The sequence below is a fragment of the Chionomys nivalis genome, chromosome 1, assembly GCF_950005125.1.
Source record: "Chionomys nivalis chromosome 1, mChiNiv1.1, whole genome shotgun sequence".
NCBI lineage: Eukaryota > Metazoa > Chordata > Mammalia > Rodentia > Cricetidae > Chionomys > Chionomys nivalis.
In genome coordinates this window covers 29,294,252-29,310,963 of record NC_080086.1, presented here as the reverse complement: position 1 = coordinate 29,310,963, position 16,712 = coordinate 29,294,252, and the positions used below count along the sequence as shown (strand labels likewise).

The 16,712-nt window shown below is 40.7% G+C and overlaps 1 protein-coding gene and 1 non-coding gene across 5 annotated transcripts in view; one reads left to right on the top strand and one right to left on the bottom strand.

Moving 5' to 3' along the window:
- Positions 1-16,712, top strand: part of LOC130880726 (chromatin remodeling regulator CECR2) — a 123,980-nt gene that overhangs the window by 62,094 nt on the left and 45,174 nt on the right. For all 4 annotated transcript variants that reach the window (XM_057779933.1, XM_057779925.1, XM_057779916.1 and 1 more), the window contains exon 2: positions 7,817-7,911. In XM_057779933.1, the coding sequence (XP_057635916.1) occupies positions 7,817-7,911 (95 nt within the window). The remainder of the gene's footprint in view (positions 1-7,816; positions 7,912-16,712) is intronic.
- LOC130889875 (U6atac minor spliceosomal RNA) lies at positions 4,953-5,082 on the bottom strand. Its single transcript, XR_009058655.1, has one exon. It is a non-coding gene; the product is annotated as a U6atac minor spliceosomal RNA (small nuclear RNA).

The following is a 16,712-nucleotide window of genomic DNA, read 5'->3' as shown; positions in this document are numbered from 1 at the left end:
GGAGTTCAGTCTTTGGCTGAGACTTAAATCATTCATCAGTCTTTTAGAAAGACTGCTTCCCAATGGCTAGTTTATTTCATTTATTTAGCTTGGGGATCATTTGTTGCCACTTGCTTCATAGAGGCACTAGTCAGTATCAAGTATTTAAGCACAGGCTATTACTAATTGAAAAAAAAACCTTTAACATTTCATTCTCAGATGTTGTATATAGTTTTCACTGAGTGCCTTGTTTGAGGTTCACTTGCTGACTTGTGAGAGTTTCCAAGAGCCTGTGTTCATCTTTTCCTCAGAATTGAAAATACTTACTGCCTGTCTCCTTCGTGTAGTAGGGAGTTCTCCTTCTTTGTCTTTTTAAATTTATTTATTTATTTGTGTGTGTGTGTGTGTGTGTGTGTGTGTGTGTGTGGCGCATGCGCAGGTGTTCGTGCCTGGAGACCAGAAGAGGATATTTGGCCTTCACGTGCATGCCTTCATCACTCTTCATCTTTTTCTCTAAGCCAGACACTCTGGAAGCCAACAAACATCAAAAATCTTTATGTACCCCGCACCCCAAAACCCACTGGTTACAAGTTGTGTGGCCAAATGGGACACATTTACATGAGTGCAGGGATCAAAGAGTGCATAGCAAGCACTCTTACCCATGAAACCACTTCTAGCCCTTAAAGTATTTGTTGATCAAGATTACAATTTATTTAGAAAATTAAGTTTTTTAACTGTTACACTTAATTGTAAAATGCTGTTGACTTTGCTTCTGAGATGTTGTCTCCCTTTCATCTCATGGTTCCCACTTCCACTCTCATCCTTTCAGCATCCACCCATCCACATCTCCCCCTGCTATCCAAAGTCAAGTCTTTGGTTCCTTACCAGAGAGTTTCCAAGTCATGCAGCAGTGACCTGGTTGAGGACAGAGAACACAGATCGTTTCTGAAGCCTGGAGCTGTCATTTGAAGTAACTTCCAGAAGTAGTTCTCTCATAGTCTTCTGCTTTAACTTTAAATTTTATGCAAATATCTAATTAAGAATACCTTCCCAGCAGCAAAGACCAACAGTAAAAACAAAATTAACAGTAAAACTGTTGACAGGTTTTGCCATTTTTATCTGCTGGTTTCGTGTATCCTGCCTGTGTTTGGTGAAACCCAGCTGCTGCACATGCCCTTGACCTCAGTCGTGGAATCTAGACAACCCATCCTAGTGCCTGGTAGCAGAAGCTGGGTTTGGCTAGCTAGGAACGTGTTTTTTCAGATTTCTTTTCTGCATGGCTATCTTAGAACATGGCCAGAAGAAGCTTTCTGGCCTCAGGAAGTTCCGTGCAGTTTCAGTAATCTGCTCCTCCCTGCTCTCCTCCCTTCTCCTCCCTTTGCAACTGTGAGTATCACACATTTACAGAAAGTCACACTCTAGGTTTGTTTTTTGATATAATTGATATTTTCCAGTGAAATTGGTATTAGAGTTGCATCAACCTGGAGTGGAGGAGCTATTTTAGATCCATTCTAAAATAGTTGAGAAAAAATTATTACAGCCAAACAGACCTATAGCTTTTGGAAGCACACAGGATAAACTGCTTGGCCAACTAAAAGTGTTTATATCTGGTTTCAGTACCCGAGCATTATAGGCACTCTGTCTTATTTATACTTTACAGTCTAAATTGGCATGGCACGTGCCTTTGGGATTAAATTAATTTATACCAAGTGAGAAAGCATCAGCTGTCAAAGTCAGAGGTGCCTTCTGGAGATCAGTGTGCTTTATTTTCTCCCAGTATTCTGAGCTTACACTCCAGGCATTCTCTCTTGGACAGCAGCTGGGAGAGCTCTTCAAGCTGCCTGCTGTGCATTCCCTTTGTGCAGAAGTGGATCTGTTCCCATACAGAAGCAAATCTGACTCAGATCCTACACTGTTCTTAGTCCTATGCACATTAGAAGGATCTTAGCTTTTAAACAAATGCAACAAACAATATATTCCTTAAGTGTTTTTGTTTATTTCTTTTCTGTCTCTAACGAACATAAAGCATTAATGTGATTGATTGCCATTATGCAAATCTGTGATCTTTATCCATAGTTGGGAATAGAAATTTTCTCTCTGCTACCTCTTTTAGTAAGATTAAAGAAAATTTGTACAAAGAACAGGAACATAGCATACAAGAGAAAATATCAGTGTTGTTTAAAAGAAAGGTTAAGAGTATGACAGGTTATGCTAAATGAACTAGTAATATCCTGTCATTAGAGTATCTATAGTCACAAATGTGTGTTTGTTTAAGCAGTTAGGACGTTAAAAATAAACAATTAAGAATGCTTTTCTATGATATGTGCTAAGCACCTCTTTGTGTTCCCTTCCATTGCCCAGGAGTGTGGGCTGTCCCATTCTCTGCCTGAGCTCTTCCCCAGTAACCACTGCTTGGTGGAAAGGTTTGTTCTCCAGAGCAGGGAAAGTGTGTGGAGGGAGCATTGGTCCGACTTTTCACTAATGAGCTGTGACGCCAGCTGCAAGAGCGGCAAATCCTGTTACTCTCTTCACCTACTCCCTGAAGCTTTGGAGCGGCTGGGAACAAGGTTCCCCTCTCTCTGCCGATCTGCTGCTTTTTCTGCTCTTTCCCTTCCTTTCCTCTTCTGGCCCTGAGCATCTTGGCAGAGGTCAGATTTTGGTGCTCACAGTTCATTGCACACAGTGAAAGGGAGTTGTAAAAGAGTAGAAGAGAAAGTGAGAAAAAAAAAAGTTGGGGTGGAGATTTTTTTAGGAGGCTCTTTTGCTGCCTCAGTCTTAAAACAGCTTACAACAGCTCTAGGTTGAAACCTTGAATAATAAAGCTTTGAATAACCTGGATTTCCAAGTAGTTCTTTGCAGGAAGCTTTATTAGAGCATGGACATAGTGGACTGTGAGTTAAAAGAGAGTTTCAGTTTCTATTCAGAAACTTGTAAATTTTAAAGAAGATGATAGTCTTCTCTCTTTAGTGTTTGCTCAGATTGTCATTGTAAGGAAGATGGTGTATAGTATTCATAATATGCCTGAGGAACCATGCTGCTCCATCTTATCACAGCAGTCCTTTTAATATGTGTAATTTATTAATTTGTATTTTATATTGCATTGGTGTTTTGTCTGCATGTATGTCTGTATGAGGATGTTGAATTCCTTGGAACAGGAGCTACAGACGGTTGTAGCTGCCATGTGGGTTCTGAGGTTTGAACCCAGTTTCTCTGGAAGAGCAGCTCTTAACCACTGTGCCATCTATTTAGTCCCTAGACACCTTTACAGTGGACAACTCAGTTTACTCCCAATAGAAAAAAATATTTTAAATTGTGGCAACAAATTTTAAAGTTGGACAATTAATATGATTATTTCCCCATTAACCATTTTTAAAAATTTTTATTTTAATAATATATACAGCCTGTATGTATATCTGTGTGAGGGTGCTGGATCCTGGAGTTACAGATAGTTGTAAGCTGACATATGAGTGTGGGGAATTGAATCCTGGTCCTCTGGAAGAGCAGTTAGTGCTCTTAACTGCCAAGTCATCTCTTCAACACCCCCTACCCCCAAACTACTTTTAACTACAGTTCAGTAATACCTTGCTACTAACCGCTTGGGTGCACATTTTAGTAGTGCAAAGTGTATTCACACTGAAATACATCTGTAAAACTTTTTTTATTTTCTGTGTCTAATGTGGAAAAGGTTAACCAAGCTGATTCTTTAATTCAGCAGGAATAAAATGGTTTTTATTATTATTATTTTTTTCCGAGACAGGGTTTCTCTGTTGTGGGAGCTGCGGGCTGGCGTTCCCACCACCCAGCTCCCGGCTGCCTGGCTAGCTCATGCCCCAAAATAACGACACACAAACTGTATTCATATAAACACTGCTTGGCCCATTAGCTCTAGCCTTTACTGGCTAATTCTCATATCCCGATCAACCCATCTCTAATAATCTGTGTAGCACCAGTCTTACCAGGAAAGATTCAGCATGTCTGACCTGGCGGCTTGCTTCATCATGTCTGCCTCTGAGAAGAGCTGCATGATTTCTGAGCTCTCTTCCTCCCAGCATTCTGTTCTGTTTACTCCACCCACCTGTGTTCTAACCTATGAGGGCCAAGCAGTTTCTTTATTAATTAACCAGTGACCTTCTTCCATCATTTCTCTGTGGTTTTGGAGCCTGTCCTGGAACTAGCTCTTGTAGACTAGGCTGATCTCGAACTCACAGAGATTCGCCTGCCTCTGCCTCCCAAGTACTGGGATTAAAGGCGTGCGCCACCACCACTCGGCAGCTTCTATTCTTTTTGTTGTTGCTGTTTTCTCCTACAGTAGTCTTACTGTACATTACACGACACAGTGAGATAAAGGCATGTTTCACTGTCTTGTCTTTGGTTCATTTATTGATACAAACTGCTGGGACTCAACCATTACCTATACGAGAGGGATAAAGGCACTATTTTAAAATTTCTGGAGGTGACGGTATCAGTGTGTATCTCTGGCTTTGCCTATCTCTTCCTCCTGTGTGTGCACTGATGAACCTAACCTTAATAACTCTTAAACTAAAATTCTCTGGGAAAAGGCCTTCTAGAAGTCTTAAAAGAGCCCAAGTAGCCCCAGCTGCTGTGTAGGGCCGCTCCTGAGTCCATAACTGTACCTCAGGCAGGGTCTGTGTTGATGTCTATGACCCATGTTGCTACCAAAGGCCACACGGATGCCTGGGGTTTAAGCCCCAACCTGTAACAATGTTGGTGACCGAGGGCTATCCTGCCTCCAGGACCCTGGTGTCACCTAGGCTGGGCTGCTTCTGAGGGCCATGTCTGTGTCTCTGGCCCTACAGCAGGCAGGGTCTGAATTGATGTCTGTGGTTCTTACTACCTACCACCAAGGTCCAAGTGAGTGAAGAGGTGTTGGAAAAAGACAAAGAGTTGTTTTTTTGTTCTGTTTGTTTTTTTACCCTACTGTAATTTTTTTCCTTAAAAAAACAAAACAAAACAAAAACCAGTGGTTAGATGCCACGAAGTAGGTGGCAATGCCTTAACCGTATGCATGTTGTTAGGCCCATGCAAGGGCCTCTTCCATCTTTGTCAAGGGGAATGCTAACTTTCTCTCCTTTTATACAACATCCAGTGTAATATTTTTTTGTGGTGGTGGGCGGGGGGTTCTTTTGGAAGGATATGGAGGGACTGGGATTGGGGTGCGTGATATGAAGTTTCCAAAGAATCAATTAAAAATTATGTTATTAAAGGGGATTGAGTAGGGCTGTTGTTATATATATTTCAGTGGTGAGTGCTTGTTTATATTTTGAAGGCCTTAGGTTTCATCCCCAGCACAGAGGAGCAGGGATTGATTCGGTTATGTTTGAGACAATGTGGTAGACAAGGAGACATAGTAAGTCCCATAGAGTGTGTGTTACAATGTGTTAAGGTAGCTGTGGTATTTTGGCAGGATCACAGAATAGAAGGCATCTAGGAAAACTTGTTGTAAAAGACAAGTGTCTTGAACTTATTACAGAGAGGCAGGCAGTCAGGTTTGTTCTTTTGAATGCATAGACTATTGTTCACAATATTGTACCTCAGGGAAAAGGAGTCAGCTCACAGCCAATGACTGTTAACTATCTAACAGTCTAGCTCTAAGTGATACCACTATATCTAGAGGCATAGTTTACTCACTTGGACTTTGGGTAGGGGTAGCACAAGTTGTCTAGTGCATAGCAAACTACCAGGTGGGGAAAGGACAGTGAATGCTGACTCCACAGCAGAGGCTCCTCTGGAGCAGTGTTCCTTGAGAGCTACAGAGGCCTCAAGGCCTCGCGGCCTCAGTTGTGCTTAGCCAAGTCACCCAGGGTGCCAGACACTCAACATTCACTAGAAAAATCCCTTGTTGCTGTGTGATTCTTGTAGTGCACTGAAGCTTGCTGGAGACCGGCTTCTGATGAGCTGCCCTGGGCGTGGTCCTTTATAGCCCTTCAGAGTTTTGTCTCCTCCCTGCAAACTTTCTGTCCTTGCTTCTGATTGGTGTGGGTTAATGACTCTCCAGGGCTTTATTGACCTACCACACACAGGTGCTGAGCAGGAGATCCTCCATCTTTATTATTATTATTATTATTATTATTATTATTATTATTATTATTATTATTATTGTTATTATTACGACTGTAGGTATGGAGAGAAGACACCATCATATGGGCTTCAAAGATGAAATTCAGTTCACCAGACTTGGACAGCAGGTGCCTTTACCCTCTAACTATCTCACCAGCCCCACTGAACCTTTCTAAAATAAAGAATGTTAATGAGGGAGAGGGAGTTTTGTTTGCCCAAGAGTAATTGGGTAACTCTTTTCCTTCTCCCCCCTTGGCTCTATCACTGATTTACTGACTTAGAAAGTCATTCCTTTAGATTTTTTTTTGTTTTTTGTTTATTTTGAAAATATTGCTGTTATAACCCATATTGGCCTTGGAATGTTCTATTCTGCTAAAGTATTGAGATTGCAGATTGCAGATGTGCTATAATAGGCCTAGCTATCTGTCGGGAGAGTTAAAATGTGTGACCTGTAATTTACCTTCTAGCTTAAGCATTCCTGGATTTTGACTAGGTTTAAACTGTGAGCCTTTTGTTGTTGTTGTTGGTGGTGGTGGTTTGTTTTGGTTTTTGTTATTTTAGAGTCTCGAGTAGCCCATTACATTTTGAGAATAAAGACTTCCAAAAAATAAATGGAACAATTTGTACAATTTGATAAAAACTTGATTTTCTACAGTAGAAATAGACTATCTATGTACGCGTAGCTATATAATTGGTGTTGCGATCTGAAATCAGATGTCTTGCTTTTGAGATAAGGTGCATTTGATTTTTTTTTTTCCTTTTAGTTTTAGATCTAGTTGTAAACTAGTCGTTGTAAGCAGATGCTTGGGAATCTGTAAATTTAGGTTGTACAAAAATTAATGACTTAGAGCATATTTCATCAGAAAACATTCTTGTTTTGGAGGGTTGAGAAGAGAAATAAGTTTACTGATGTTTTCCCATACCACTTTTTGCCCATTGACTCATCTCTTAATTTCTAAGTTCTGTATGAAGATCATCTGTCTTCTGTAGCTTCTACCTGAACTTTCAGGGCAGGCAAATGCACCTCACCTACGATTAAATTATTAACAGTCGTTACCTCATTTCTCTCCAGATGATGTAAGGATTATTTTATTCCAGTAACCTACTTTTATCAGTCTTGTAGGTGGAGCCATACATTCTTCCAGTGCTACTTTGTTCAAAACATAGAGGTTTTTTAAAGCTGTTGCTGGTGGGTTATCTAATAGGACTGTCAAGTAAAGATTAATTTATAATCAGTTGTATGGTGTTTCTGTAATCTTCATTGTCATTAAAATATGAGCAAGGGTGATTCATTCTGTAAAGTGCTTTGCAATGCAAGCATGAAAACCAGAGCTCAAATCTCTAACCACATATAAACAAGTCAAATGTGGACTGTGTGCCTGCAACCCTAGTGCTGGGGAGGTGGAGATCCAGGTTAAGTCTTCCAATCTCCTGGTTTGATGAGAGACCTTGTCTCATAAAATAAGTTGGAGAAGCAATTGGATAAAACAGCTCAGCATCGACCCACAGCACGCATCACACGCACTTTCTGTCAAGTTCTTGATTATATAATTAGCATCCGTTCTTAAAAAAGAAATTTCCTTGTGTATTTCTTCTACAAGCGAATGGGGGCTAGTAAAAAGTAATAAAAGAAATAAACTAGAACGCGAAGCTCCCATTGTCCTTCTGAAAGTATACATAGGAAGAAGGGCAGCATTGTTTGTGACTGTCCTTTATTTAAGCAGATGTCTGATCTATTTCTCTCTCCCTCTTCTCTCAGGAGTTAGAGGCAGCTCTTCACAGAGATGACTCGGAGTTTATCAGTGATCTGATTGCCTGCCTGCTTCAGGGCTGCTATCAGCGAAGGGATATCACGTGAGTAACCCTGGTCTTATTATTTCTTGTATAGGAAACTCATTAACCTGCTAACATTGGCTTCGCTCTCTTGTGACGAACCCAGCATTGGCCAGTACATAACAGTGTAGACTCTATATACAAGCACATTCACAGACTTTGTTTGTTCATTCTTTATTATAATTCTTGAGTTTGTGTTTACCAACAAATGTCATCCCCTTAAGCTAGCTACTTTGAATGTACAAATGTCTTCTCTTGTGTGTGTATTTTTCTGATTTTTGACTTGTACTACTGGCAAAATATTGCCTAACAAATTAAATCAGGTTTCACTACATTCCTGTGGCTTATATATCTTCTGTTCTCATAACCAGTACAATAACAGAATTAAATTGGAGTCTCTGGGCTCCTTTCTTCCTTAACTGCCAAACAGACAGCTCTTTGATGTAGATGTTATCTGTATAGACAGGGAATACAGAACTTCCTGATAAGCTCATCTCTGCTTTGCTTTGCTTTGAGCCTGGGTTTCTCAGTGTTGCCCAGGCTGGCAAAACCTGAGCTCATGATGAGCGCTTTCTGCTTCCACCTCCCGGATAGCTGGACTATGGACATGGTCATCCAGATTTTCTTTGATTTGATCCAAGTTGAGACAGCTTAGGACAGACTCAAACAAAAGGCTGCCCTAGTCCCTTGGCCCTTTGAAACCATGTAGGAGTTCAGTTTATGTTTTTTTTGTTTTGTTTTGTTTTTTTTTGTTTTTCGAGACAGGGTTTCTCTGTGGCTTTGGAGCCTGTCCTGGAACTAGCTCTTGTAGACCAGGCTGGTCTCGAACTCACAGAGATCCACCTGCCTCTGCCTCCCGAGTGCTGGGATTAAAGGCGTACGCCACCATCGCCCGGCCAGTTTATGTTTTTGAAATAGTTAAAGGTGGCTGGAGAGATGGGTCAGTGCTTAAGAGATGGAGGATACTGCTGTTGAGGATACAAGTTTGGGTGGCATTCAGCGACTCTTGTGACTCTCACTCCAAGGACTCCAATGCCCTCTTCTGGCCTCTGTGGGTATGTGCACAAACCCACACAGACACCCAAATAAATACTTAATTTGAAAATATAGTTTGTTTTTTTTTTAATTTTAAAAAATGGTGTGTTTCATCATTTTGTTATAGTGAATACAGTCTGCTAAGTTGGTAAGCTAGGTCTGGTATTAATGTTCATATTGGCTGAGAGAGGTGGACAGTGGTGTGTTTTTCATGGTGTCTGAGAGTTATTGCAACTGACCTTGAACTTGTTAGGTAGCCAAGGCTGGCCCTCAACTCTGGTTGTCCTGCCCCCACCTCTCTAGTCCAGGGATGACAGGGGTGCTGAAATTACAGACATGCGATACCATGCCTAGCTTTGTCATCCTCCAAGTAGCTTTCCGACTTTTTATGTCAGCCTACATGGCAGATATATTTTAGTGATATCTATAAATGTGCTATACTGATTTTTGGGTGAAATTTTGTAGACTGGTAAGCTAGAGGGTTAATTCTTTGAACTCAAAAGTAACATTGCTAGTGATGTGTGTGGAAGACTGGTTTGCTCTGTCTTAGGCATTGTTAGGAATTTTCTTCTTGGGAAGTGTGCTAGGGATCTGCTCTTCTGCCCTGGCCATGCTAAACACATTCTCTCTCCCTGAATTATACTGTTAGCCCTAAAAACACTTACTGTTGTCTCTGTAATAGTCCATAGGTTTAAAAGGAATGCTTTATGTTGAGTAAAGTATGTTTATCTTGAGTAAAGTATGTGTGGAGTAGTAGTTTAATTTTGTATTTAATGCATGCATGTTAAATTATGTGTTGGTTTGGTCAGAGAGATTAAAAATGAATCTTACCATCACCACTACCATCACCACTACCACCAACTTCCTCACTGTGGCACCGGCTGGCCTCAAGCTTATGTTTAGTTCACCTGCCTTTGTTTCTGAAGTGGTAGGATTAAAGACATGATTTGTTTTGCCACTCCCAGTGTCATTCATTCATTTTAAAACACTTGTAATCACTTGTATATGGTTTGTAATTTCATATCTATGTTTCTTATAACAATAATTTTTCTTTTTTTTAAAAAATATTTATTTATTTATTATGTATACAATATTCTGTCTGTGTGTATGTCTGAAGGCCAGAAGAGGGCACCAGACCTCCTTACAGATGGTTGTGAGCCACCATGTGGTTGCTGGGAATTGAACTCAGGACCTTTGGTAGAGCAGGCAATGCTCTTAACCTCTGAGCCATCTCTCCAGCCCAACAATAATTTTTCTTATAACCAACTTTTCTCTAAATGTGATTTATCAGATAATCCAGTCTTTTGGGTAGATACTTTGTCTGACTTTTAACTGTGAGTAGCCTTATACTAAATTTACTAGCTGTTCAAATTAATCTCTGTATTTTTGTTTCTGGCTGTGCACTCAGTTGAAAGAAATGCCCAGTTAAAATTTGTTAATGGGACAGGTGCAGTTATGGCTTACTGGTTAAGAGCGTTGGATGTTCTTCCAGGTTTGATTCCCTCTTGTGGCCTCCTTAGGCAATAGTCCTGCACTTGGTGCAGAGGCACACATTTAGGCAAAACACAAATACACATAAAGAAAAGTAAACAATGTTTTTATAAAGATTTTGTCAACAAACCAGCAGACTGCCCACTATAGAAGTGGCTTTGTTCTATTTTTGAACCAACTTGGAAACCATGGGATTTCTCGGTAATTTTTATTAGCTCTGAACATGGTGTCCTTTAGACCTATCAGTTGTTTAACCAGGCTATCCTTGACTGCACAATTTTATGCTGGTAATTACATTATGATTTTTATCATTGTAAGTAGACAGTTACTGCATAGTATGCATAAGAACAAAAATACATCTGGAGCTAGTGGTTCACATCTATCCAAGCACTGTGTAGGCTAAGACAAGAGGCTTCCTGAGAACTTAGGGCCAGTGTGAGCTAGAGTGAGACTCTGGAAATCCCCAATGGAGAAAGACAATCACCGTCTTCCTTAGAGTTATAAATTAAGTTCACTTCCTAGTTAGGTCTGTTCGTTCTTCCCGAGCATGCCCTCTTGATCCAGAGTAAAGTGTGTGCTGCGCTGACACTTCAGTGAAATGGTGCTCTTTTTCTTTGCTATCCTAAACTAATATGTCTAACACCCAAAATCATAAAATATAAAATATTATACTTTAAAATGTTACTTTCAAAAACATAAGAACCACTCTTATCTCTCAGGCCATTTTAAAAAGAAAGAAAGAAAAAAAACCAGAATCTAGACATCAGATTACACCACAGTGGGCCATGGTTTCTGGGTCCTTTTGCAGAATTATGTGAAACCCAGGCTGGACTCCAACTGGTTGTGTAGGATGATTTGAATTTGTGCGCATCACCATGCCCAGTAGTAGTAATCCTGCAGTAATGGGATTTACAACAATTGATGAGCATAAATGTTTACTTCGAGGTACCTGCAGCATATATAACATGATGTGAAAATTTCTGATTTCCACTAGTGAAAAATACACCTCCCACATTGCTGCTGTTGGTCACCTACATTCATACCTTCATTAGGGTTTTGTTTTGTTTTGTTTTGTTTTTCGAGATAGGGTTTCTCTGTGGTTTTAGAGCCTGTCCTAGAACTAGCTCTTGTAGACCAGGCTGGTCTTGAACTCACAGAGATCTGCCTGCCTCTGCCTCCCAAGTGCTGGGATTAAAGGCATGCGCCACCATCGCCCGGTGTTGGTGGGGTTTTTGTTGTTGTTGTTGAAACAGGGTTTTCTGTGTTGCCCTGGCAGACCAGACTGGCCTTGAACTCACAAATATACCATTTCTTCTAAGTTGAATTTTCTAAAGACCATGGTGAAATTCTAATTAAATTGATTTTGTTTAGAAATACTGTCTTCAGAGAATAAAGCCTTGGTTCAAAAGTTTTCAGGTCACATTTGTAATTGTCCAGGAGTTCAAGTTCAGCTTCATGCCCTCAAGATGAGGAAGGATGTTCAGGAATTCGTTTGTAACACTTGAGGGTGTAGTTTAGTGATAGAACTAGTACGTTGGAGCCTTGGATTTGATCTGTTACTAAAGGGGGGGGGGGGTAAACCTACCAAAAAAGCAGTTCTTCAAAAGATTGTGTGGGTGGTTGTTGAGTGAGGATGGCCCACATAATCCTGTAAATCTTTGAGTGTAGAACCTACTCCAAGTAGGAGAGTTTGACCTTAGTGTCACATAGACAGACACCTGTTAAGACAACCGTGCTGTGGTTGTATATACAGCAGTCAGTTCTTGTCATTGGAATAATCAGCTATAGTGGCCCCTCCTTGACTCCTATCAGCTGAGCCTCTCACATAGGTAAGGTTGGGCAAATAAAGCACTCTACAGAAGTGTTACCCATGATTTAATTTTGTAAATATAAAGTGAGGGAAACTGGGATATGGAAAACAGGATGATTTCACAAAGTAGCACATAAGGGATACTTTGCACGGGCTGGATTACCAAAGTAGCCTGGAGTTGGGCCTTGGATTTAGTGTGTTAGTTACAGGTGGTGTTCCCCAGTGATCTAGGCCATACTTGTAGTACTTTGTATGGTACCTGTTTGGGGAATTCATTCAGCCAGTAGCTTTTGGGGGTACTGGACTTAGGGTGTGGTCTTCTATCTGTGGAGAGATCTGAGGAAGGAGGAGTTCACTTGCTCTCTTGGGTGGTTGGAGATCTGACTACAGCTTCCTGCACAGAGCAAAGGACCACAGTGGCTCTCTACCTTGTTGTTTGTTAGTGTTCCCCAATAAATATTTAATACCCCCCTTTATTTCACTTTTTAATACTTGTTTGTTTCCATTTAGCTGTAGTTTATCAATTTTTACAGTATATTTCATCATCATCATCATCATCATCACCCCCTCCCAGTCTAAGGGACCTTAGTGTCACATAGACAGACACCTTGTTGCATTTTAAAAAAGTTCTTAAATGGGCTGACAAGATTGTTCAGTGGGTTAAAGCTTGACATTCAAGAAAGAGAACTCGAGCTCCAATCCTTTGGACCTGTTTAAATGCAGGCCACACCTGAATGTAATGCCAGTTCTCAGGCATCATAAGCTGGCTGGCTAGACTAACTGAATTGGTAAGCTCTGTGTTCAGATGAGACCTGTCTTCATATAGAATGTGGAGAGCTATTATTGGAAAAGGCACCCTCTGTGTATGTGTGTGTTGTGCGTGCGTGCCTCTTACCACACATATGAACACTATACACACTAAGTGGGGCTGTAGATTTAGCTTTTTAGAGTTGATACCAAGGTGAAATTTGGACTGGGTATATTGGCACACTCTTAATTCCATCATTCGAGAGTCAGAGCCAGGCAGATCTTTGTTGTCAGAGCTTTCTGTCCTGCCAAGTCCCACAGCCATTCAGTCCCAAAGAAGCACACAGAGGTCTACATTAATTATAAACTGGTTGGCCTATTAGCTCAGGCTCCTTATTAACTCTTACATCCTACATTAACCCATAATTCTTGTCTGTGTCAGCCATGTGGCTTGGTACCTTTTATCAGCGAGGCATTCTCATCTTGCTTCCTCTGTGCCTGGGTGACAACTGCAGACTGACTTTTCCTCTTCCCAGAATTCTCCTGTTCTCGTTGCCCAGCCTATACTTCCTGCCTGGCTACTGGCCAATCAGTGTTTTATTAAAACAATACAAGTTGACAAATCTTTACAATGTATAAGACCATTATCCCACAGCAGATCTTTGTGAGTTTCAGGACAGCCAGGATTTCATAAAATTTAATTTGTGTTTTTGTTTATATAATATGAGATGAGGTGGGTATCTTTACTCAGTGTTGATATGTATGTTCTATCATCATACAAAGATAAAATATCTCCTCAAATTGGGTAGGATAAGGTTACCAACTTCATTCTTTTTAAATGTGTATAGGTGGAGATGGAGAGATGGCTCAGTGGTTGAGAGCACTTGCTGCTCTTCCAGAGGACCTGAGTTCCATTCCCAGCAACTATATGGTGGTTCAGAACCATCTGTAGTGTGATCTGATGTCCTCTTCTGATAATGAAGTCTTACATGGAAATAGAACACTCATATCTATATATGTGGGTGATTGATGAGCATGTTAAGTCTATGTACCACATGTGTGCAGGTTTTTTTTTTTTGGTTTTTCGAGACAGGGTTTCTCTGTGGTTTTGGAGCCTGTCCTGGAACTAGCTCTTGTAGACCAGGCTGGTCTCGAACTCACAGAGATCCGCCTGCCTCTGCCTCCCGAGTGCTGGGATTAAAGGCGTGCGCCACCACCGCCCGGCCAATGTGTGCAGGTTTTATGAAAGAATAAGAGCATTGAATCCTCTAGGACTGTGGTTACAGCCATTTGTGAGCTGCCATAAGGGTGTTAGGAATCGGACTTGGGTCTTCTGGAAGAGCAGCCAGTGCTCTTAACTGTTAAGCTATCTCTCTCTCTCCCTTATTCTTTCATTTTTTAAGAGTTGCAGGTTTGTCTTAGTTGGTAGACTGCTTGCCTAGGATATGCAAATCTCTCATCTCCAGCAATACATAAATGGGACATGGCATCATAGGCCTGCAATTGTAACAATTGAGATCAAAGTGAAGACAGTAGGATCAAGATCATCCTTGGCTATATAGTAAGTTTGAGGCAAGCCCAGACTAAGCAAATTAAGATTCCATCAAAAAAGTGGGGGAGGGTTTGTTTTTACCATTGTACTTTCACATAATTCTAAAAAATTTATTGTGTGTGTGTGTGCCTGTGAGCTCTTGTGAATGGAGGTCAGAGAACAACTTGAAGTAGTTGGTTCTTTCTCTCCTTTTACCATATGGGTCATGGGACTCCAAACATGTCTTCTGGCTTGACCGCAAGCAACTTTGCCCAATGAACCATCTTGTTGGCCCAATCCATATAAAAATTTAAATTCGATATATTGGTATCTAACTCTAAAAATCAGTTAATCTGTTGTATCCTTGTTCAGAGCCATGGTTCAAACCTAGGGACTCTCACACATTAGGCAATTGCTGCATCACTGAGCTATACCTCCAACCCTGTTCATTTTTCTTAGGCTCCCTTTATCTGTATGGCATAATTGTTCTTTCCTTTAATCATTGTTTTATTGTGTGTGTGTGTGTGTGTGTGTGTGTGTGTGTGTAAAACTAATGTGCAGTGTGCAGGTGTACTCTGTAGGCATGTGTAGACAAGAAGTTGAGATCAAGTTGTCTTCTTCCTCAATTCTTCACCTTTAAAAACGTATATGTGTGTATATTGTTTATACATTTATGTATGTATGTGTGTTCACGTATACGTTGAGGCCCAAGATTGATGTCAGGAGCCTTCTTTCATAGCCCTTAACCTTACATATTGTGGCAGAACCCCTCATTTGAACCTAGAACTCAGTGATTTATGTAACCTAATTAGCCAACTTGCTCAGTTAGTCCTCTCTCTGCCTCCACATGGTAGAAACATAGGCTGCCTGCCAGACTCATTTGGTGGGTGCTGGGAATACAGTCTCTGATTTTTTTTTTTGTATGTATAGCAAGGACTTTTTGAGTTTTTTGAGCTCCAGAGCTCTGTGTAACTTTGGAGCATGTCCTGGAACTCACTCTAGACAAGACTGACCTGAAACTCACAAAGATCTGCCATCTTCTGAGCTCTTTCCACTTTTATTTCGTTATTTTTCCTTTTGTTCTTCTGAGCTTGAATGTATAAGTCATTAGTTTGGAGTATAATATAAAACTAACTATGAAGCCTACCATACTCTTTTAGAATGCTTATTTTTATCTCCCAAACTAGTCTAAATCACTAGTGGTCACTTGTTACTTCCCCCACCCTCAATTCTCTGTCAGCAACACTGTTTTGCTTGTTTATCAATCACAATACATTTGGCTATTCTAGGTACTTTAAAAATTTTTATCTTTTATCTTTAGTATTATATGTGTACATATGTGCTGGTGCTTGAAGAGGTCAGAGGTGTTAGATTCCCTTCAAGCTCGAGTTACGGGCAGTTTATTAGCTGCCTTATGTAGGTGCTAGGAATTGAACTCAGGTCCTCTGGAAGAGCAGTGCTCTTAACTAATGAGCTATACTTCTGAATTTGGGGTACTTCCTGATAGTGAAATCATGCAATATTTTTTAGTATTGGGCTTCTTTCACTTAATTAGTTGTAGTTTTCTATATTTTATTATAAATCCCCAACCTAAAAAGAAAGAAAAAAGAAAACAGTGTCTTTCTCTGTAGCCTGGACTGACCTGTAGCTCACCACATAGGCCAGTGGGCCACTACGCCTTTGGGACTCAAACAACTTGTTAGAGGTTACATGTAAGATATTTGCATTATGATTCATAATAGTAGCGAAATTACAGCTGTGAAGTAGCATCAAAAAGAATTTTATGATTTGGGACCACTACAACATGAGTGTAGAAGGAGCTGTGGGCAGTGTTCCTGCCACCCGGCTCCGGCCGCCTGGCTAGCTTATGCCCGGAAATAACAACACAAAAACTGTATTCATATAAACACTGCCTGGCCCATTATATGTAGTCTCTTCTTGGCTAACTCTCATATCTTGCTAACCCATTTGTAATAATCTGTGTAGCACCACGATGTGGTGGCTTACCGGGAAAGATTCAGCATGTCTGACCTGATGGCTGGCTCAATTGCATCTGCCCTGGAGAGGAGAGACATGGCATCTAGCTCACTCACTTCCCTTCTTCCCAGCATTCTGTTCTGTCTACTCCACCTACCTAATTTTCTGACCTATCAGACCAAGCAGTTTTCTTTATTGATTAACGAATGAAACAACAGATTGACAAATGAC